This window comes from Phlebotomus argentipes, unplaced genomic scaffold (genome assembly GCF_947086385.1).
Source record: "Phlebotomus argentipes unplaced genomic scaffold, Phlebotomus argentipes genome assembly contig_2, whole genome shotgun sequence".
Taxonomy (NCBI): domain Eukaryota; kingdom Metazoa; phylum Arthropoda; class Insecta; order Diptera; family Psychodidae; genus Phlebotomus; species Phlebotomus argentipes.
In genome coordinates, this window is record NW_026776162.1 from 8,244,799 (window position 1) to 8,269,748 (window position 24,950).

The 24,950-nt window shown below is 39.9% G+C and overlaps 1 protein-coding gene across 3 annotated transcripts in view; it reads right to left on the reverse strand.

The window, feature by feature from the left end:
* Positions 1 to 20,518: 20,518 nt before the first annotated feature.
* The window catches only part of LOC132264989 (neurogenic locus protein delta), a 29,103-nt gene continuing 24,671 nt past the window's right edge, over positions 20,519 to 24,950 (reverse strand). For all 3 annotated transcript variants that reach the window (XM_059765358.1, XM_059765360.1, XM_059765357.1), the window contains one exon: positions 20,519 to 23,603. In XM_059765358.1, coding sequence (XP_059621341.1) covers positions 21,998 to 23,603 — 1,606 coding nt within the window. In that variant the 3' untranslated portion in view covers positions 20,519 to 21,997. The remainder of the gene's footprint in view (positions 23,604 to 24,950) is intronic.

The following is a 24,950-nucleotide window of genomic DNA, read 5'->3' on the forward strand; positions in this document are numbered from 1 at the left end:
CCCTTCAATTTAAAAGAAATTGTCAAATTAACTATAAATATTTCAATATTTGATTATTTTCTGAATATTTAGCGTTAAATGGCAGCATTTCCCAAAGACAAATTTGATCATGTGATTAAAACACCGGCAATTTACTCCTACTTTTAGTAGGTCGAATCCAATTTGTGGCAAATTTTGTGACTTTTTAGTAAACATAATCAGCTGATGATGATTCTGAGCTTTTTTCCACACGCAAAGCTTCATTTTCTCACTCAAATTTCCTTCTATCCTTGACAGAATCACGCCTGGAAGGCATAAAGTGTGAAAATAGCGTCCCTCACGCCACCTTTGCTGCCCTCTGGCGGCGATATGTGGAGAAAATAATCGTTTGCTTGTTTTTCTTTTAATTTCTTGATTGTTTCAATTTAACTACGCCCCTGTGATGCGCTGTCCTTGCGCGCAAAGGTGGCGGAAAGCTCCTTGGCGCGCTGGAGGCATTCAGAGCGCATCCTGAGCAGATTCGGCGGCCGATAAGCGACTGTCCGAAGTGTGGTCCAGGCCATTTATTTACTGTCCCGAAAATTTATTCCCACTCGCAGTGCGTCCAGGTGATTGTCTCTGTTTGGTAATCTGGTTCATTGGATCTCCGCCATGCAGATTTTGGGGGCTGTTGACGCGACTTCTGATGGTGTTGTGGAAGAGGCATCGCCAGTCGGCATCGTGCAGATCAATTGACGAAGATACCACGGCGAAGATATATCGCCAAGAGAAGCAGTTGAAGCCACGGCGAGTCAGAAATCCCACAAAAATTAAATATCATTGAAATTTATGACTCTGTACATCTCCTCGTCCCCACATTCCATCCCGTGGCTTCGCTATAAATAGGTCGAATGTGAAACACATAAAGAGATGATAATTTAAAATTTTTATTAGTTTTAATAATTTCTCTCCCTCTCTCACTCTCCAGTCATTGTGGCATTCACGAAAAAAAAAATCTGCTCATTATGTCTCTCTTGCGTCTTGTGGGAAATAAACACGCTAATTATTTATTTTATTTAATACATTTCATTTAATTTATTTCCACCACAACCAAATGAATCGCCTACATTATCGCGACCGGAGCATGAGATGGGAAAGGGACACGAAACAAGATCATTAGCGGTTTGCCTGTGATAAGATAAATACAAAAATTAACTTTAATCTCTCTGGACAAGAGAGGTTTTTTCGGTGAACTTTCACTGGGATTAATTGGAGGCCCTGAAAAACGGCCACCATTCGCTTTATTGAGCCTTGATCGAGTATCGAATGTTTATTGAGAGTGCCAAAGGGGGAGATAGAGTGGCTCATTTACCTGTAAAATCTGTGAAACCTCCTTTTCTTCAACTTCTAAGACAAATTTGTGAGGAAAAGGAATTCTTCTCATTAAATATTTGGCATATTTTCCATTCCAATCACAACATTTCCCCCTTGGAGAGAGTTTTTATTGGCAAAACACTCCCTGTGATCTTTCGCAGCATCTCCAATTACAATTGCCTGGTCGATCCATTGCAAATTGGAGTGATTTGCAGAAATATCACGTGTTAATATGCTTGTGAATCTCGCGCGATCGAAGCGGTGCAATTGGAGTGAGAAAAAAGTGGCGGCAAATTGATAAAAATTATTGCAATTTCCCATCGTGATTTGTATTGGAAAATTGTCTCATTGGGGAGAATTATTGCAGCAACATCATTAGCTGATGTGATGGAAGGAAAATCAATTTTTGCACCTGGCAAAATGCGCCAATGCAAAAGATTATCGCACGCGAAATGGTGAGAATCAATTCAGTGTGCGCGCTCCAGTTTGCTTCGAATTCTTACAATTATTATCTATTATGCCACACAATCTCCACAATTCATAACTAGATTGTCAGTTGGATGCCATATTTTTATCCCACAGATTTTTGTGTCGCGATCACTTTCGATCAGCGATCGAATCACCACAATTTTGTAACCGATCTTAATGTCGCCCAGCGCCGCGCAGTGACCGAGTGACTTGATGATTGGGTGAGATTTCACCCAAGAATGCAGCATAGATGAAGATGGAACCCCGGCCAGGAGAGACACGCAGAAGATCATTCGATGCGACACTCCATAATAGTATCAATCAATTCACTGGTGTGTAGAAGGAGTGCTGCTAATTGGCTATTTCAATAATTAATACAACAAACGGCCGATTAATGAGCCGATCAGATTTATGGGCTTCCACATGGCGTGCCTGGAAAAAAAGCCCGTGCATCGAATGCAGGAAAGCGAGCTGCGCGAGTGGGTGAAATGTGCGTAACGCAGTGCGCTCTGACTTCCTTCTCGAGGACGACTTGCGATGTCCCAATTAGATCACTTGATATTCTGCGCCTCGTGTGAATCGTCGTGAAATCCCAACTGCACAGCTTTACGGGCAAAGGGGTGAATAAGTGTCTGGAAAATACCTCAAGAAATACGACTTTTCTTCAAGTTTAAGGAAGGTTTTGGAGAAGAAGTGCATTTTGATGTAATTCAGAGTCTTTTATAATTATTAAAACACTGAAAAACATTAATTAAATCTTATTAAAAAGCCCTAAAAGATAAAATTTGTATTTATTCACTTGATATAAATCGACGGGTGAATGGAAAACTATGAAAAATCGATTTATCATAGTTTTCGTCTTATGTATTTTTGAAAAGCCTTTTATTTGTTCTTTCTGTACAAGAATTTTAAGATTTGTATCTTATGAGACAATAGAAAAAATCTTATTTATCTAAAAAGCACAAATGGAAAAAATTGTCATGTTTTGCGAATGAAAATGTCTCAAAAATTGCAGTCAAATGCATAAAACGTCTTTTTAGAAAATATTTGTAGATTTTCAGAATTATCCTAAAATGTTTTTTTTGGACTTTAAATAAATATTTCTCATATCTTTTAAATTTTTTCACTTGAAAACATTAAGAAAAAGTTCAAATCAAGTATGAAAAGTTGATTTTTTTGTATAAAATCGACTCAAAAACCATTAAAAATCGACTTTGAAAAGTAATATTTTCAGATTTTCTATTAATTTTGCCACATTTTAGTGAAAAATTTCAATAAATACCAATAAAACATTTACAAAATAAAAAATACAGAGCAATATTTTCACTTTAACGAACGATTTGAAGGCATTTTGAGTATTTTGAAGTAAATTTGGCAAATTTCGGAGCTGTTTTGATGCAAAATTTTGAACTCGCTTTGCTGAAAAATGGCGATTTTGACTTTTTATAGTTTTCAAAGCACCCGTCGAAATGGTTAAACTCATCAATTAGAGCCTCTAAATTCGATTAATTTCAATTTTCACTGAGAATATTAATGAAAATTCACCAGATCTACACTCAAGTGGTTCGAGATCGTCACATTTATTCACCCCTTTACTTTCAGATCCTCCCCACTTTGGCGCTGTGTCGCTTTATTAATAAACGTTTTTTAATTTAAACTTAATTTTCATTTCATAACTGTTCGAGTATCTTTTTAACTGCGCGACCAGAAGCGCATGAATTATGTATTTCGCACTTGAATTGTGAGTTTTTTTCCCTCCCACCAAAACCAAGATCGTCTCTGGTGTGTGAGTTTTTCTCTTGGTTTTTTCGCCCTGTGCGCGCGATATTTTTCTTAATTCATTTTTGAGGAATAAATTCCATCGATTCACGAGATGGTGAATGCTGGAATTTGTGTGTGAGAGTCGCTGATCTGCTGTTCGCTGGCCGTCTTTTTTCTCCTCCAGTCGCACTCCAAGTCGTGTTAAATTATTTATGAGGAGGACTCTGGGTACTGGGCTAATTGCACGTGAGATCGCCGATCAGTCCTGGCCATGCGAGAATCGAGAGGCTGGGCGAAATTATGACAGTCTCACGGGTGAGCGAGATTTCGAAGAAAAGCGCCTTTGGTGGGGGCGAGAAAGTGGCGGGAAAAAAGGTGATTGAATTAGCCGATAAGGCCAGGGAAAAAAAATGAGATATGGAAGCGATCTCCGCAATCCAGACTGTGTTGGCGTCTCAGCTCCACTGTCTTCATTAAATTAATAAAATCACAGCGTGATTGCAGTACTAATTGGTTTAGAGCCGCTCACGGGACACGGAGATTTTTCTAAATTAGCTCCAAATGGCGGAAAAACTGCAAAATCAACTGGACAAACTGTATCAGAAGGCGTGCAGCTATTTGTCCTGAGGTGGAACTTGGCCAGAGATTCTCTGAACACCTTCTTTTTGCCCATCCAACCACAATATTTCACATACCAGACCAATCATCGCTGCCACAGCAAGGAGAGCCGGAATGGCACACTAGAGTCCATAAAGTTTCACTGAATTTCAAGGGAAAATTATTTATTATGCTATTCATGCGGTGTGTCTGGAAAGTTCTTGCCTTCCATTGCAATTTCCGCGACAACACTGGGAAACCACTTAATCTCCTCCTCGCTCCACCTCAACTTTGCCGATTAGTCACTCCGCCAGCCACCCATTGAGGGCGCCCCGCGGGAAAAGCGCGCCCTGGGAAATCGTCACGAGCTAATCACAACTGCCGACATGCAAATTCCACTCTTCATTCATAAATTCATGCCTTTATTATGCTGCTGTGCTGGATGTTTGAGCATTCTTCCGAACCATTTATTCTTCAGCCAGAAATTCCTCTTCAATTGCTGAAACACTTGTATTAACCCATGCTTGCACACGGAGAAGTACAGAGACTTTACTGGTCGTTGCAGCATTAATTTCATAACTTTTAAGATATGCTGTCTAAGTTGTGAACTCGTTAAAACCTAGAAAAGAGGCAGAAATGATTGTTTAAGGTTGATTTGCGTAGATTGAATGAATTTTTCGGATCATTTTTGCAAATTTCAAATGTAATGCACCAAATTGAGGTTATGTGTTTCCGGATATCCTCCAATCCTTGCCAAGGAACACTGAAAAATGTGCTTCTCTTGCATTATTTCATTCGTCTTAGTATTTCGTGCATACAAGCGCCCCCAGGCGGCCGCCAACATAAGCTATGAAAAGCGTAAAGTTGCAACACAAATTCATAGTCTTTACGAATCGAAATACAAAATCTGTAAAGTTGCAACGACTCTCTAATTTCTCTATTTTTCCCCACAATCTTTAAATATCTTAATGGCGTAAGAATTAATTGAAATTTCACAGATTTTTCCCTAAAACTCCGTAAATATTTGGCAAAGTTATCCACAGTGAATTAACACAGCAGAAAACAGCGGTTCAGAGATCTCAAGACGAGCAGTAATTGCAGTAAGTACACAAATGTTCATGTAAAATGCAGGCAGAAAACCGCTAAAAGCTCTAATTAGCGATAAAATAGAGATATTCATGTTCCGCGAGATGCTGTGTTGTCTTAAATCCATCAGATCGTACCTACTTATCCCTCTTGTAATTACGAAAGTTGGCCAGAGTTTGTGCGATGGCTGGAAGTTCAATTTCGCAATCGGCTCGATCGGTGGATTTTATTGATTTCTCATCGGATGAATTCATGGCAAGGAGCACACATCGCGCGAAAAAAGCATGCTTTTTAGCTGGTCAATTCACTTGTGAGATTGTGCATTGTATTCACTTTTTACACAATATCATACAAGCATGAGATGCTGCTAACTACCAGAAGACCATTAATCTGCCTCGATCACGGCCATGGCGATCGAAGGCGAAAAAAAGGCCGCCTGCCGGCTCGAGAGCGAGAAAGAGAGAGAGAGATCATCTTTATTGTTTATGCATCGCACAGTGAGAAAGCAACATAATGCGCTCCTCTGCCGGCTCTTGAGCATAAGCATGCGAAAAAAGTGCAAATATAAAATATTATGCAACATCCGCCGTATATTTTGAGTCTCCCGCGATCGCTCGTCGACAAAGGATCGCCAGAGACTCCTTTCCATGATCGCTTTCTGCCAGCAATTGCGCTCAGCCAAGGGGAGATTGTGTGCCTCAAATCTGTACACCACACTTCCTGACACTTCCACAATTCCTCTGCAGAATCCACAACACTTAAGACACTTCTGAACGTCTTTTAGGGCATTTTTCATCGCTTTTCAGACACCTTTAACTGTTTCTCACACTCAATTCTTACTTTTCACAATCATAACCTCACAATTTGTCTTTAGAAAATGCTTTAGAAAATTCTGACCAAGTTATGAGGTTATGAATCAGGCTTAAGAGATCCTTTTTTGGACTCTTGAATTGAACACTTTAAAGCCAAAACCGCGAAAAAAATTAACAGAGAAACATTCTTCTAAACTAAAATGACATATTTGAGGTTATGATTGACTTTAAAGCTTTTTCTCCATTAATATGAAGTTTTTTCGATCAAAAATGCTCAAATCTGCGAAGAAAACACGAAATATTTCCAGCTTAATCAGAAATTTAATGATTTTTATGGTTATTTAATGACTAAAATCTGTCTTAAATCAATCACATAACCTAAAAAAAGGCAAATAAAATTGATTTTTGAAGCAAAATTAACGAAGAATTGCTTCAATTTGTTGAAATAGAAGCTTTGGTAGTGCAAAATTTGCCACTTTCAATTTCAAACACTTCCACTGAAGCTGTACACCACTTCCGACCACAGTATCTGCCCCTTGACATGTGCTGATCCGATTTCTCCCGCGTGTGTAATTAAGAGGAGGGCTTTTTGTGCCCGCTTTCCGGCCACAAAAGTCAATTTGCCCCGAAATAAGGAGTATTAATTTTGATAAATGATCGCTGCACCTCAACTGCAAGAAGCTGAGAGTTGGCTAGACGAGCCGCAGAAGCCGCGAGAGCGCGATTTATGCAAATTGTGATGTAATGAGCAGCATACTTAGGCCAAACACTCTCGCGGTTCACTGGGTCCGATCGACGCATGCGGTCTAGGAAGAGAGCCCACAAATCATCGTTCACTTTATTGGCAAATTAATTAATGTGTGGCGGAATCGAGCGATCTCCTAATTATTTATTCACGGCACAAATGCTAATTGAGGCCTCTGAAGAAGTAAACTGTGTTACTCATTCGGCCATTTTATCAGCGAAAGGCAATTAGCGGGCCATTAATCAATTAGCCTTTCAATCACGTGGCTTTTGCAAGAATTTAATTGCTCCTGTTCTTTCGGGAAAACTAACGAGCTTTCTGCCAAAACATTGACATTTCGCATGCTTGAGTGACTGACAGCGCGTAATATCGCCGATCGCCGAGTGATACAAATTGTCGATATGATCCACGAGATTACGCTTGGCACTCACGGAATGCTAAATGCGGCTCTAAATTCGATCGGGTCGCAACTTAAATCGATGTCGTGCCAATTTTGCTGCACTTCCGCTGCCAATTTTCCAATTATGCCACATCATAGTTGCGATTCTCGTGCAGTTTTCAAGCTCAGGCTTCTTCAGATCCGCTCCAAGGGAGCAATAATGCAGACAAAGGTGCGAAAATGCTTTAAAAATTATAAAAATTCTGATAAAACAGCAAAAATTTTGTTTAAAATAATCAAATTCCATTCTTGAAAGCTTCAAAATTAACTTAAGAACCAATTAAAGAACAGAATAACAATTCATTCTATGAAAAATCGTCAAAATAGAACCAAAAATGACCCCAAATTATTATTTTTCAGTCCAAAAATGTGCTTTTCTGAACGTTTTGTTTTATTTTTAACTCAAAAACAACAATTCTAAGCACATTCTGAGTTTAATTAATTTTATCTGGTGAAACAATGTCTTATTTCATGACTTAAATAAATATTCCAGAGCGAATTATTAGAGAAATATCACCTAAAAACATGAAAAATATCCTTTTAAAGAATATTTTTGGTTGTCACATTGATAAGATCAAGAATAAGATGATTTTTGAGAAGTCTTAATGGTCTAAATCAAATATTTAATTATTAATTAATAATTTTAAAAATCAAAATATGAACAATTAATCAAAAATTGGATATTTTCGGCAAAATATTTAAATTTAAATATTTTGTAATGGTGAAAATTAGAAGCAAGAATCTTTCGGGAAACATAATCAGAACATCTACATGCCTTTAGAGGTTTAAACTGCTGCCCTCTGGTGGCAAAATGTGGAGAAAATAATCAAATATTATAACAATCTGTATTATCTGATCAAGAAATGATTGAATTGTCTCAAATCGCGAGTGATTTTCTTCTTGTTTCTTGCTGTCAAAAGGCGCGAAAAGTTGAATTTTGTGTGAGAAAGTGTGCAAAAGGCAGAATTATCTCCCCCTTGGCCGTCCTTGCGTCCAGTCTTTGACTCGTGATGGCCACAATTGCTCCTCAATTGGCGCTGGTGTGTGTGTGTGTATAAATAATTGGTGATCGATAGCTGTTTAGGGGATCTTCGATCACTTCATTTTGATAAATGCTCTCGGGGTCCAGAGCTACACGGCAAATTGATTGACGTTTGAATAAAAACATGCGATCCGGGACTCAACTCTATTTGGTATTGAAAAAGGCCAATAATACACTTCCCAGGAGGCGCACAATAGATGGCTAAAGTGCGGTTGGATCGATCTTTTGGGCATTTGCGCGCGCACGGGAAAAAGCGAGGAAAAAGGGACACGACGCGCGGTTGAATGCGCAATTCTCTCAAGTGCGCCCGATGAAAGCTTCCGATTACGCAAAATCAAGCGGACGCGATTTGAGTGACGGTAAAATAGCCCCACGATCGCGATCTTCAGAAATGTATCTGTCAATTGGTGCATGAGAAAATTTGTTATTAATCCCGCGCGCCACGCACACACTGCGACTCACGCCGGGCCCTCGAATTCCGCGCCATCGTGAGCCGCGCAGCCCTAATTGGATATCATTTCGGGATGCTCGCGGTTTCACTTGACACAGAAATTGACTAATGACCCAATTCGGGAACGCAGAGCTCGCGCGCGGGGTGGCTTCCATGCGTGTGACGATCGACGCAATTAAAGCTCCTCTGCGCGCTCCGGCGAAATTACAAATGGACTCTCGCGATGGAGGATCGCGAGCATGAGCGCGATCATGGCGCCACAGGTGATCGCCAGCATTTGTAATAAATCAATGGCTCATACGCTGGGGAATAATCAATATTATTGCTTTGATGTATTAATAAAACATAAAACTCCATCAATCTCTGTATGGCTGCGCACTTTTAATCTCAGCTCCGCGCTCAAGGAAGATGCACACTGGCCTTGGCGCACAGAGTTGCTCACCGCGAATGGCTGAGAAGATCTTCTAGATTGAATTCTGGACGAAGGGAAGGATCACAGCAACTCCGCAGAGGATTGAAATATCCTTGAAACACTCATTTCCACTTTGAAATTGTCTTTTATCGTGTTTAATGGTGTTTTTAAGAGTCGTTGCAACTTTAATTTCATAACATTTAAAATAACCTGTCAAAGTTATGATTTAGTAAAACTGCATTGACGGGGAAAAACCATAAAATTCATGGGAAATTGACAAAAATCATAGTTTTAGGTTGATTAGCATAGTTTTGGATGGATTTTTCGGATCATTTCTGCACATTTTAATGCACCAAATTGAGGTTATGTTTTTTAAATACACCAAAATCACGCTACATTTACACTGAAAAACATTTCCTAACTTTCCCGCGGAGGAAAATGACCAGAAACTGGACTCAAATCGAAATGTTTTGCTTTAACCTCACTTGGAGTTTTGACAGTTGAAATTCGTATAAAATAAACTCCCAACTTTGCCTTGCATCGCTTTCTCGTTCGTATTTCATTCATACTTTATACAAGCGCCGCCTGGCGGCCGCTAATATAGGCTATGAAGAGCGTAAAGTTGCAATGAGAATTCGTAGCTTTTACGAACTGAAATACGAAATTTGTAAAGTTGCAACGACTAAACGCAAATTTGTTTATTTTTAAGTGTTGGAATTCTCACTATTTCTTCCTTTTTTTGTATAATTTGACTGTGAAATCTTAGTTTCTTCCCTACTTACATTTTTTAATAGATATTCTTTAAGGGTATTATTCGTATTTCCTCCACTGTATCCTTCATAATTTCATTCTACGTCTAAATTGTCTATTAACATTTTTCACGGGTAATTTTCATAGCAATTCAATTCATCAGCCACAATCAAGCCTCGATCTGCTCAATTGCAATTCAGTTCACTTTTACGACAATCATTAATATGGCAATTGCTTTTTCACCGGCCATTAACGCGATCGCCGTCACTTTGTGTGTGCCATAAAAATGGCCAATAGACAAACAGAGTCTCACGTGGCTTAATTGGCTTAATTGCAATCATCCGCGGAAGATCATATTTTCCAATTAGGCCATCGGGAATCTATTGGCGCCTCAACTCTGTTTGACTGTGGGGAAATTTAGTGGCCAGAATAGAGTTTTTGGAGTGTGAGAAGAGTGCGTTAAATGAATTATTTATTGCTGCGCCACGGAAATTATGATGTACTTCTTATTTCGTGGGGCAATTGCATCTAATTGCTGGCATAGCTCTTGTCCTAATTGTCTAATCACGAACCGAATTCACTTCTCTCTCTCTCGCTCTTGTCTCTGGGAATAATGAGTGATAATTTGCCAACAATGCTCTCGAGATGGTTTCTGCGTGAGTTACAATTAACCGAAAAAAAAACAGAGAGGATTCGCACAATTTGCAGCAAATTGTGAATAAATTTGCCCGCCGATGGAGCGTAGATGAGAATGAGTGCTTCTTGAGTGTGTGTTTGTGTCTCATTATGGAAATTTGATTGAGTCAAATGAGGCATCCTGGGAAGCATCTTTGGCGGCAGAGACAGAAGTTTCTGCGGCAAGTCAATTTCGTATGAATACCGCAAGTACACGCTTCACTTGCAGACTCCGGCAGCCGAATTGTACCGTTTTTCCCCGCTTCCCAATTAATGTCTCAAATATTGAGACTTTCTTGCCTTGAGACTTCTCAACGTGAAATGTTTGTGCACAAGAGTGGACAAAAGTACCCCTCATACACAGAAATAAAAAATTAGTAGGATTTTGTTAAATTTTGTAAAAAAATTTCTGAAATCGTATGGGAAAATTACGAACATGCTAGTAAAAATGTCTTTCGGGTAAACATTTGTAAGATTTTGTAATTTTTTTCTTACAAAACCATCTAATAGACACATTTTACCAAATCTGCTCGTAATAGTTTGTAAGTTTTCGTCAAAATTTGTGCTTGCAATTTTTACCTGCTGTTCGTAATCCTTTGTGATCCTTCTAATTGGTTTACATATTTTCGTATATTTTTGTAAGATCTTCTTGGGTTTGTAATTTTTTTGGGTTAATATAAAAACGGTGTTTGATTTTTTGACATCTATATTTTTAAAAAAAAATCAATTAAAATACATTTTGACCTTAAATTTTAACATTTTTTTCCTTATTTACTATCTATTCGCCTCATTTGCCTATATATTTACACAGAAAACGATCAAAGTTAAGAAAACATGAATCACTGAACTTAATTTCCTGACTAAGAGACTTTCTGACCGCGCAGTTTTTGAAAATTTGTTAATTTCTACCTGAATATGTTCTAATTCTTATTTATAAAATTCACGTCTTTGAAGATGAGCACACTGATCCGTCCATTGGTGACGTTGCTCGTTGGAAAGCTGCCACAAGCAGCGTCTGGAATGAATTCCATTTGGAGACAACTCCGGGCGTTGTTCTCTGATGCTCGCGACCCGATTCCAATTGTGTTGCCGTGGAGTAAAGTTGTGAGGTTATGTCGTCCTCTTTGCATCCTCGGCAACTTGTGACTCACTGTAGAGTTGTCCTGGACAATACGCCTGGTTGAATTCCATCCACACGAAGTGTGAAAATGCGGAAAAGTCTTTTCCTAAACAGAAAAAATTCCATGATTGTAAAACGATGAAATTCACGAATTGATGAGTAGAAAACATTTACCAAATATTGTCTGGTGCAAAAACGCACAATTCAACACTTGAAGACGCACATGAAGTACATTTTCACTACTTTTCCGCGGTGAAAACTGCATTATTTGATGAATTACGGCACTTTTCACGACACGAATGCGTTCTGTTCCACCATTTTTTGACAAACTGACTTGCCACCGAAGCAAGTGGTCAATGATGGGTGGTAAAAGTTCGTAAAAGTTTGTAAACAGTTGTTATATTTCGTAAAAATGTCCGGATTTTAACGAAAAATCACCTCTTTTTACATACTTTTTGTAACTTTTCGTGAAAAAAGGAATTACTATCGTGTTTAACAAGCTTTGTCACTATTTCAACTATTTTTTTCTTTCTGTGTATGTGCGAGAAAACCTGTACGGATTTTCCATCACATTTCACGCGGCGCTGAGACACATGTCGCTGCGGCAAAAAAGACGCGCGCTCTCTTGAAAATCACGCCGTCGGCCATTTGACCGGCGGCCATCGATTCTCGATCCATCGGAAATAAATCAATAGATATTGGGATCGCCGCGACTTTTTGCCACAGCCTCGACCACCACTTCCCCCGCGCGCGCCTCCCCAATTGCACCTCACGAAAATTCTTTCTCATCGCCTCGCGGCCATAAATCAGGTTACACGGTCGTCAAGTGTTAATTAAATCTCTTGCTGAAACTGTTTGTTTTCACTGGCTTATTATCGAATACGCCAAATGCGAAACAATAATAGAGAGGCGAAAAGAGAGTGTTGATTTGTGTATTTGTAGCATGAAGATGTCTTGTGACGCAAAAAGTGCCGCACATTTCTTTTCTCCGCTCGTTTTTTTCCTTCCTTCTTTCTTCTTCTCTGGCTCATTTGCCCAGCGCGCAGAATCTATCAATCAAATATCGAAGAAGTTTAATTTTTAACCTCTTATTTCATGCCACTTTTTTTTCCTCAATCGCCCATGAGAGCTTTCTTCTTCACGCGAGGGATTTTTTAACCCATTCTGACCCTCGCGTCATTTCCGATAAATCTCTATTCAGCAAATCAATTTGTCGACTGGATTTTGCATGAGACTTTTTCCCCCCCATCTTTAATTGGCTAGGCAAATGTGTCTGTTAATTTTTCAGACGCGTCTCAGATTGATGGCCAGAGTGAAGTGGAGGCATAAGATTGCGAAAATTAGGACGATAATTAATATTAGATGTTGTAATTGCATCGACTTTCTTATAGATTATGGTGAGTAGTTGGGGAAAAAAGAGAGACAGATTGGCATATTTTTTCCCAAAATGCTGAACTTTTTCTTCTACATGACTAAATTTTTCTTTTTGCCGATTGTGGAGACATTAAACTGGGATTTTATATTAAAAAGGGGCGTGGTTTTCGCGTGGGCGGAGCTTCTAGAATCATTTCTTCATCACATTTGCACAGAAAATCATGAAGAAGATCATTTTCTGCATGCGAAATGCCGTAGTTGAATCTAAGAACTTCCTGACCAGATGTCAGAGATGACTTTTGGCTCATTAAGCGAAAAAAAACCCACTGTTGATTATGAGTTTCTTAACACCTCCAAAAGAGCAGTTTTCAGGATAATTGATTCGCTGTAATGCAACGCACTTGCCAATCATGTGGTTTCCTTTCAATTCCACCATGAATAGTTCACTTCCCTTGCAATAGAGTTGAAGCTTGTTCAAATTAATAACCGCCGCTCGCCACGGGAAGTGTTCGCCAAACCGCCGATTGGCATTAATTGCTGAATTTCGCAAAGAGATCTTTTTTCATTTTGCACCCTTCCGCCGATGGTGGTGAAAAACGGCGACCGCAAGTGAGCTGAATGGGTTAAGAGAGGTGGGAAATTGGCACTTTGGCCAAGTATGAATTAATTTGCCGCCGCCGCCAGATGAAGTCCGTGGGAAATCCTCTCGCTCAACCCTGACATGCAATCCGCGGCGCTCTTCCTGCTGATCGAGGGAGTGCTTCTTGGCGCTCTAATCGCCCTCGGCGCCGAGAACCTGCTCGGCCATTGATCAGATGATCCTCATGAATGTGCAATATGAACACGAGTAGCTGACTTTGTCCGCGCAGAATGACGATGAAGACCCAATTCATCTCTGTGTGCCATTCTTCACTTCCAAGAATGGCTCGAACGAGTCATCGCGCTTCTTGTCGCTTCTGGACAGCCCAAGAAGAATTTCACAATTTAATCAGGGCGCAAATGTGGTGAGAATTCATAATTTCTCAATCACACTGCATCTTTTGCCGTTTTATGTGTGAAAAATTTCACGTTGGCACTGGAAAAGCGTGAAGAAGATCGATGCTCGAGATTCGCAGGCTCTTCTTCCATCATCCAAACATCACGTTCGCCTCGTTGACTTCCTGAATTCAATGGCTTTCCTGTGCAAATTTCACCCTGAACTTGCGTGGCTTTATTGAATGTGAAGTGAGCGCGAAATTAATAAGTTCTAACGATTATGCCGGCAATTCTATCAATTGCCAGCGGCAAACGGCAATCGAGTTTTATTAGATGAGAAAAGCACAGTGATTAGAGTGGCTGAAATGCTACACATCGAGCATATTAAGATTGCATAATGACCAGTATTTGCATCTGCACTTTCAGAATGACGTTCAGGGAACTTTCTCAAGAGCTTCATAACGCTCTCAAGGGGGAAATAATGGGCCTAAAGTCTCTGCATCGCATTTTAACGACTCCAAATTGATATTAAGAAATGTTTTGAGCTTCTATCATTCGATATTTTTGAGATAAATCATCAAAAAATCAGTTTTTGGCCTTCTTTTTTCACCATAACTGCAAAAATGTAGTTTAAAATTTTGTTAATTGCTTTTAGAACCATTTTAAGAAGGGTTTAAGAGGTTTTTTACACTGTTATCGCTAAGAAAGGCTTATTTGAATACTATTTTTGAGGTTATGTTTCATTTAATCAAATTTTTCAGTGTCTTTTTAATTTTCAAAGTACAAAAATCTGATTTTATCGCATTTTAGCATTAGAATTGATGGTTTTTAATGCTGTTTTTCAGTAAATTTGACCTAAATTCATCACATAACCTATAAAAAATAAACTTCCGCTCTTCCGTACACCATTTCTGGACACATTGTCTCTCCTTTGTGTGTTCCCTGAATTGGGCTTCTGCGAAGCCATCGATTCTGGCTGCAATTACTCCAATTTGCCATGGCAAATTTATGGCGGGAAAATCGTGATCGCGAGTCAAAAGGAGATTTTCATGCGCTCCGACAAATTGAAGGTGGAAAAGCGTGGATCTGGGGAAAATGCCAGCAATTAAAATGAAGGCCCTTCTTGTGCCATCCGCTGCACAATTTATCAAATCCCAGGCATCTTTGGGTGGAAAATTATTGAGTCCACATATTCACTTAACTTATTGATTAATGGTGATCAGCGACTGTGATTCATGCCAAATCAAATAAGTGGGAAATAAACATGGGACGAAATGTCGTGTGAATTTTTCCAACCAAAGCCACAACAATTCCAAGGCTGTGAAGATGAACAAGATTTCTGCCACACATTTTTGGGTGATCAAATTTGATTCTTTTTTTTTCTGATATTAGGATCGTGATGCAATTTATTTGAATTTCTCACACATTTGCAAAACAGGAACGAGTTTTTGGCTTTTTGTTGCAGATTTCAGCGCTGTTGGCCGAAAAAACCAGGCCATATTCTTCTCAGCTGGGCAAACCATCCAAAACACACTCATTCCGAATGCAAATTGAGGCGATTTACTCCGCATAAAATCATCCCGATGACATTTTTCTGGTCTCTCTGGATCTGGCATAGTTCTGCCAGAGAGCCTCCGAGCCATTGTGATTGCGTTGATGGCTCGCAGCGAGGCCGCGGAGATGCTCTGGATGCTCTGAGACGTCTTGGGCACACACAAGCTAATGACTTAATCGATGAGGATTAGGGTAATGAAGTACTCTCGATGCTCACCAGGTCTGCAGACTCTGCAATTACCGCCGCCTGTGTGGGAATTCTTTGTGCTTCGATGATTGGCTTCGGGTGAAAATTGATGAAAAATTTTCGCATCACAGCGCCATCAACTTTTATGAGCGCGGCGATGTTTAGAGTGATTGTAAAAATAGCACCCGATTCCGTGTGAATGCATTTCAATTCAGCAAATGACCAGTGAAACAATCACAAAGTGATGGATTCTATTTAAGAGGGTGCAATTGACGATTGCCGTATTTTAACACCCATCCGAGCAACAGCACAACAAGAAGAAATCGCATTCTTGCACGTCACTTATCGTAGGAGAGAATGATCTTTCATAAAACGAAATGATTTCGCAAAATTTATAGGAAGAACGCAGGATTGTTTTGATTCAAAAGGAATTCTTCACTCCTGGGAACATGTTGTTGTTTCAAATTGAAGCTAACTTCACGCAAATACTCCGGAATAAATAATGAACATAGATTTAATCATTGCCACTCAATTCTAAGAAGAAATTAAGTAATAGAACATGACTGAGAAAGCTCTTAACAACAGAAGTTGTCCAAGGGAACAGCGTGAAGTTAGTCAAACCACTTCTTAACACTTCCACAATCTCAATACATTCTTAACCTCTTAGATTTTAGATCGTAAGAATAGATTTTAATATTCCTGGATTCGTTCATGATAAATTTGCGTCTGGATTTTCTGTTTTTGGCTTTGGAAAATGCTTTTAAAAATTCTGGTCAAATTGTGAGGTTATGAATCTGACCTGAAAACTTCTTTTTAGACTAATTTTAATTCTTTCTAACGTGGAAATGAGTAAATATGGCGAATAACTCAATATTTCTAAAAGATAATACATTTTTGAGGTTATGATAGACTTTGAAACCATTTTCAAACACAAATGCTCAATTCAGCCGAGAAAAAGAGAAATATTCTCAGCTTAAGCACAAATTTGATGATTTTGAGGGTTATTTAATCGCCAAAATCTATCTTAAATGAATCACATAACCTAGAAAAGCAAAAAAAATCGTTTTCTAAGCAAAATTATATGGAAAATGCATGAATTCTGTTGAAACAGAAGCTTTTGCAGTGCGTATATTCGGAATATTTTAGCACTTTGATTTTCTAACACTTCAGCAAGAGCTGTACACCACTTCTGACCATAATATCTACCCCTTGAGTCAAATTTATGTAATTTTTAGGGTTTCCATACTAAAAATCCAATCAATTTATGATCAATTACAAAATTACACCCAGAAAAGCTTGCATTTTCGTGCAAAAATCTCATTCACATGCCAAATGATATAAAATCTGCCCCCCCTCTCCCCTACACATCGACATCGTGAAGCGCTGAAGTCGAGGCGATAAACTAAAATTCCTAACGACTTGGATCACATGGCGAAGTTGCGAAATTCCCGCGAGAACTCGTTAGAAATCCGACCGGAAACATTCCCATGGATTTCGCAATGTCTCGCAAAGCGATTAATTGGCAAGTAATTAGGATGTGGCCCTGATCAATTCATCTTCTCCAGAGTCTCAACTCATGCTAATTTACCTGGAATCTGTGTCTCTCTGATCATTGCGCGCGCCTCAAAATCGTTGCTTTTTTCTCTCCCTCGACGCGCTGTTGTAGAAAATATTTCACCTTTCGTGGCTCATGGGTCAAATCATGATGGAGAAGATCGGATTTTATAAATTGAGCCGCCTTTTGTGTGAGCTTAACGAACACTCACATGTTTACATAAAACACACTTCCAACTAATTTTCACTGTTTGTTCGCGAGAATCTTTCTTCTCTTTTTGTGTGAATCATCTCGGCGATTCTCCCAAGAGCAGCGCGTCAATAAATTTGTCACACATGTGAAGACATGTTGACTCCTCCTGAGGTGGAATTAGCCGTGAATTCGATTCAATTTCACAACGGGACACCAACAGAGCAGTTCCTCAGCCCAACATGCGCCCATATTCCACCACGGCGCAGCACAAGGGGGAGATAATGTGCCTCAAATCTGTACAACACTTCAGAACACTGATTAATTTCCAAATTCTTATGAATCTCTTAAGTTTCCATTCAATTTCCCTGTTAGAATCGACTGAAAACCTCTGATTTTGAACATCTTTTCCGACTAAAACCTCAAAATTTCACTGAAACATCTTCAAAGACGCCGTTTAAAAGGTTTTAAGCGATTCTTCTGAATTGCGAATGAACTCAAAACTTCTAATTCAGAGACAAAATAGTTAAAAGAGTTTTCTAAGTAACTATTTTCCACATTCAAGTGACTATTTTTGAGGTTATGTTCGAGTTCAACACAATTAGAAGTGTTTCTCAGCATCAAATGTTCTGAAAAGCCAGTGTTTATTGCATGTAAATGCTTAATTTTGCCAATTGTTTGTGCTTTCTCTGACTTTGAAAAAATTGAAATCTTTTCTTAATTCGTTAACATAACCTAGAAAAGGATTATTGTGATTGTTTCTGTGGTGAAAATCAAGAGAAATCCGAAGGATTGGAGAGTAAATTCAATTTGAGAGTAAAAGACAAGGGGAAAATCACTCCGCAAGTTGAGATCATTAATTTTGTGATTATTACTCAAATTTTGATTATTTCTTGATTACTTTCTGAATATTCGATTAAAAATTGATTATTTGAAGAAAAAAAAATTCTGATTTTTTTTTTATTATAATCAAAAAATAATCAAAATTTGAATAAAAATCAAATAAAATTTGGATTATTTTTTGATTATTTTCTGAACTCTTTTTCAAACTTTTGAATATAATTGAATAATTGAGAATATTCTGATTGATTGATTGAAAAAAAAATCTTTTTTTTTATATTTCATATAGAATTTGAATATTTTTCTATTTTACATTAAAAAATATTTTTTCTCTTATTATTATTCTATTCAAAATTTGATTATTTTGCAATTTTAATTTTGGTAAACAATAATTTTTGCGTTTATTTTATTTAAAATATGATTATTTTTTCAAAATTTACTTGAGAAAATATTCTTTTTTTTTAAATTATTTCATTCAATATTTGGTAATTTTGATTTTTTGTAATTTTATTTGAGAAAATATTCGTTTTTAAAATTATTTTATTCAAAATTTGATTATTTTTCAATTTTACTTGGAAAAATAATCATTCTTTGATTATTTTACTCAAAAAATTGATTATTTGATTGGAGAACATGAAAGGATTCCTCAAAGATCGCCTTGTGATTTGCCCCTTGGTAAAAGAAGAGAAGTCAGGGAAGGAAAATATCATGCTTTCGACCACTTCTGACTGTATTATCTCCCCCTTGGCGTAATATTTGTTGTGATCTGGCGATGAAGTTATGACGATTTTGGGAATAAACGAACAATTCCCCTTGAACGGCTTCGGGTGAAATGGGGAGATTTGCATAAATTACCGTTCGCCCATTGGCTTCAGGAAGTGTTGAAAAAGTCGTAATTTAAGATGCCATAAAAAATAGAATTCACCAATAAAATTAAAAATGCTAATGCGACTGATCGTGGGTGTTTTTGCCTTCTTTCTCTCTTCCCAAGAAAAGTCACTGGAATTCTGATGCTCTCGACCTGAAAAAAAACGACCATCGCGCGTCAATCGATCGACAATCATCAGGTGGTTTTCTCAAGACGCGCAGCAGCAGCAGCGGCGGAGAAATTCGATGAGGATCGCCATCAATCGCGATCGTCACGCACGTTCACGCCATAAAAATGTGTATTTTACGATTGCTGAACGTGTTTCTCCCATTCGGAGTTAATTTGTATGTTTAAATAACAATTAACTGGCCGAGTAATGCGAAGCATCGGCTCACTAATTGATGATCATCCAGCAATTTTGTCGCCACACGAGAGAAGAAGAAGAACACAATTGGCTTTTCATCAAATATCATGTTTTTATTGAATTTTTTTTCTCTCGTGTATTTTAAAATGGATTTTTTATGCAATGCAATTTATGTACAATAATGCTGATCATTTTCCTCCCCATTTTCTTCATCATTCGTCGTCTCATCTCAAGTTTCTATTAATTATACACAGAAAAAAGAAGGTTTGCTAAATATATATAAATATGATACAAATTATATTACAAAAGAAAAAATTTAAATAATTTCTATTTTATTCAAATGTGTGCTGAAGAATGTTCCGTATGAAAAAGAAATAAACTTTTCTGCTTCTTTTTTTTCTTTATCATTTCTTTCTATATGAACTTTTTTTCTTGACTTCTTTCTTTTTTTTTGGTGATTTGTGTGCTGATCTTTTGCCTGGAAATATCATGTCAAATGTTTGGATATCGAATTAAGTACAAAAGTGAAATATTTTAATATTAATCTCTTTTCTTGCATATAAATTTCAATATACAAATTTGTGGGTTTTTTGCTCTTTCTGCGGTTTTTTTGCTCATCTTCTCGGCAAATATTCGGTCGGGAATGAAAAAACGATCATCGCATCCAAAAAGTGTTACACAATTTTTCTTCCTTTCTTCTCCTCTTCCTTAATTTTTTTTTTGTCACATCCTTTTTAAATACCTATTTAAGATCATTAAGAATAAATTTGTTTTCAGTCCATCTTTTCATGAAGTTTCTTTTTTTTTCTTCTCCTTCTTTATATCATTTTCACTATATATTTATCATAATAATTGTATATTATTTAATGCGCTTTTTTTCATCCTTTACAAATTCTAGGTTTTTTTTTCTTCCTTTCTTTCCTTCTGTGGAGTGTGAGAAAAAGTTGTGGATTATTTAAAAGTTTATCGTGCGAATTCATGTCGCATTTTCATCAAACTTGCGTCTCCGCCTCGACATGTTGACTTAGTTTTTATTATTTATGCCTAACAACATACAAACTACTATAAATTAAATCGTTTTGATCACAATATTACAATTTTTATATATATATATAGTGTAGCTTATATGTTTTGAAAAATTGAAAAGTATGTGAATAAATCCTACAGAGTCTAATTTATGCATTATCGCACTTACAATTGTAATTTATGCTAATCACTTCTTTCTACAAAATATATATTTATACTTGGGATTGTGTAGTGTTTATTTTATATATCCAACTCTTTTTCTTTTTCTCCCTTTTCTCTCTCTCTCTCTCTCACGCTCAAATTCTATACACAAAAAAAAGAAAATCATAATATCGGAATTAAAAAGAAAAAAACTGAGAGTAAAACAAATCCCATGCAAAGTGATTCGCTCTCAATTCAGCCGCAAAGTCTTGAGATTTTGGCGCCTAGACCTGACCTTGGGATAAGGCTTTCAAGTGGCGAGAAAAGCATCAAATTCTGCACAGCAGAACTTCCAAACTGACTCAGTACGAAAACTCAAAAAAAGCGCGCCTTTTCCTCCAATTTTCTTCCTTCTAAACCACTAAAAAACACTGTTTTTTTTTTAATGAGATTTCACATGTTGAATTGCATTAGTTCGTCTCTCTCTCTCTCTTTCTCTCTCTTTCTCGCTATTGTGAGTCGATTTCTCATGAATTGTCATCTTGGGTGATTTTGCCAAATGGTAATTGAGGTGTACTTTTAATTTTCTCCCGAATGATTGCATGTAATTGGATGGTTTTTCATTGTCTTTCTCTCTATTTCGACAGTCCGCGCGACGCATCGTCGAAAATATCGCGGAAAAGAGAGCGACGAAGCTGTGGCAATACAATTAAACAATAGAAATAACTAATGATTTATTATTATTTTAAATAATAAGCTAACAGTAGAGGAAATTATACGCAATCTACGGTTTTTTTTTTAAGCACACCAAAACACAAACACACATAACGCATTGTAATACTTATGATTCTCCGTCTTCTTGTCTTCTGCTTCATCTTCGCATCGCTCAAAACCTGGCGTGATGATCGTCAGCAACTCTCACGCAAGGACTAAACTATCTCTCTCTCTCTGCACAATTTCTCCTCGTTCACACCTGTCCCGGCCGCGGCCGAGATCGCGGGAGAAGATCTTGGGCAGCCAACTGGCCATAGCAACTCTCAACTTATCCCGTGATTTTGTCACTCTTTTGTCAATTCCCGCGGCTGCATTTCGTCTTCTTGCGCGCGCGCGTTTGGTGTGCGAGAGACGCAAACAAAGTTTCTACACTCACTCGCATACAAATTGGTTTATAAAGTTCATTTAGCATCATCACTTTGGGGTCATGGATTTAGGAATGCGCGGCGCGCTCACCTGGCTACATGTGCGGCGGGCTGCAGGGCCCCATTTGGCGTGTCACGGGCGGCATCCACCGCGTGTTGCACAGCGTCGCGTCCGACAGCACGGATATCCGCTTGTCGGCCACGTGGAAGTCTTTGGGCGTTGAGCTGATGATCTGCGACGCCCTGTGCATCACCAGCGGGTCCGTGTTGAGCTGCTTCTGCGACCGCGCGCGCTGCAGCGGCGACAGCTGCCCGTAGCACTCTGGGTCGGCGGGCGGACCCGCCGCGTACAAGCTCGCATTCAGCAGGCAGTCGTCCACACTCACGCTGCTCGACATGTTCACGCTCTTGTCCCACGTGTTCTTGATCATGTTGTGCGACGCCTCGAGCTGCGCGCTGCCGCTGCTGCGCTTCGACGACATGCTGTTGTGGTGCGCCAGGCCGCCGTGCGACGCGTTCTGCTCGTTCTGCTTGCGCGCCTCGGCGTCGTCCTTCTCCTGCGCGCGCTTCCGCTTGCGCTTCATGCACATCACCACGGCGGCGGCGCTGATCACGACCAGCGGCATGGCCACGGAGAAGATCACGATGAGCGTGATCTGGGCGGTGTTGAGCTCGTCGCTGCGCCCGCTGTGCGCCTCCGGGCTGCCGCTCACGCTCGACACGTGGCGCGAGATGTTGGCCGAGTCCCACGCCGACGCGTTGAACTCCTGCTCGCACTGCAGACCCGCGAAGCTGCTCGTGCAGATGCAGTGGAAGCTGTTCACGCGGTTCACGCACGTGCCGCCGTTCCGGCACGGCGCCGACGCGCACTCGTCGATGTCCACGCTGCAGTCGCGGCCCGTGAAGCCCGCGCGGCACGTGCAGCGATAGTCGTTCTTCAGGTTCGTGCACGTGCCGCCGTTGGCGCACGGCTTCGTGAGGCACAGGTCCACCTTGTTCTCGCACAGTGACCCGATGTACCCGGGTACGCACTGGCAGCGGAACTGATTCACCATGTCGATGCACGTGCCGCCGTGGAGGCACGGATTGCCCTGGCAGTCGTCAATGTTGCGCTCGCAGCGCTTGCCCGCGAAGCCCGACGGGCACTGGCAGTGGAAGGAGTTGCCGCTGGTCACGCACGTGGCGCCGTTCATGCACGGACTGGGGCTGCACTCGTCGATCTGCGTGTCACAGCGCTGGCCGCTGAACCCCAGCGGACACTCGCACTTGAAGCCCTGGCTCGTGTCACGACACTTGCCGTGCAGGCACGGCTTGTCCGCACACGTCACTGTCTCCCTGTCGCAGTGCCTGCCCGTCCACCCCTTGCGACACTCGCACCTGAACCCGCGCGGCGACTCATCACGACACGTGGCGCCGTTGAGGCACGGCGCGTTCTCGCAGCTGCTGATCACGATGTCGCAGTCCACGCCCGTGAAGCCCGGCGGGCACTGGCAAGTGTACGATCCCTGGCCCGTGTTGAAGCACGTGCCGCCGTTCTGGCACGGCCGGTGGTTCGTGCAGTAGTTGAGATCCTGGTTGCAGAACAGGCCGCCCCAGCCTTCGTTGCAGCGACACTCCCACGGCTTCTTGCACGTGCCGTGCATGCAGCCCGGATAGGGCTCGCACTCGTCGCACAGCTCGCCCTTCCAGCCCGACTGGCATCTGCAAAGACGGAAAAGCCACACTCAGAAATGGCCGCAAAGCTAAAGCTACAAAGATAATATGGCCAAAACCAGCTAATAACTGAAATCTGACCGAAATCTAACCGAAATCTAACTAGAATCTAACTGAAACCTTTAAAACTCACGTTTTTATACAATATCTTATGATCAATGACACTAGAATTAGCGATAATCCGTCAATCATGCGGATAAATTCCATTCAAGGTATGAAAAATAACTGAAATCTAACTAAAATCTAACCGAAATCTAACTCACAACTTTATAATTGAGTTTTTCAGGCAATTGTTAGTCATTTTCTGCCTCTAATTGCACTGTTGGCTTTCATTGCTGATCAGAATCTTTGAGTGTTCTTAATGGATTCTGAAACTATCACTGATTTTTATCTTAAACGAGTGACATAACCTTAGAAATTAAAGCAATAAACTCGTTTCGGGGATCTTCAAGTGCTTCTGAGACATTGGAAATTCTCAACTAAACCACAATTGCCCAACTTCACACCTTATCCACCTGTGATCTCTGACCCAGGAATGCCCGCGAAATCGAGCTTCGCCACTGGCATCTCATTTCCCGGAAGGAAAAGCTTTCGCGCGCGAAGCTTTTCCCTCGCCGTCCTTCAATTCGGAAGACTTGCGCGGCGTGTTTTACAAAAAGCCCAAACACGGAGACAATTTCCGCTCCAATTTTCTCTCTCAATGCGTGTTTTTTTTTCTTGCTTTCAATTGGCGTGAATTGCGAATTGAGGGGCAGGAAAAAAAAGAAAGAATGAATTCGTGGCGCATTTGCAAAATGTGCGATAGAGGAATGATTGGTCATAAACGGAGACCCATAAATTGTTGTTACAAATCAAGACATTTTGGTGACACTTTACGATGGAGATCCATTTGAATATTTATCGTCAACTCTCTGAGTTTCATGTTTCATTTTTTTGCTGTTGTTGTTGTTATGTTTATGCTGGCCAAAAGACACTCTGCAGCTTGAGCACCAGCTTAAAGGTGAATTTCACCTGTGCGCTCAATTGAGTGAAAGATTTCATGGGATTTTTATTCACAATGTGGGAAATGGAAATGCAAAAAGGCGAGGAGAATGGCTGCTTTTTGCTTGCAGAGCTCGGGCGAGTCTCTTTTTGGCCCATAGAATCCCAGCCAAATATGGCATTGAGAGGAGAGCTTCTTTAATTATTATTTATCACCAATTCGTGGAAGTACAGTTGCCTCCAACACATTCACACCTGTTGTGGCTGCGGAATAATTGGCTCCGCGCGCGAGAATTCTCTATTCAACACCACGATTCAGCGTACGGGACACTATGACTTCTGAATTTACAATGC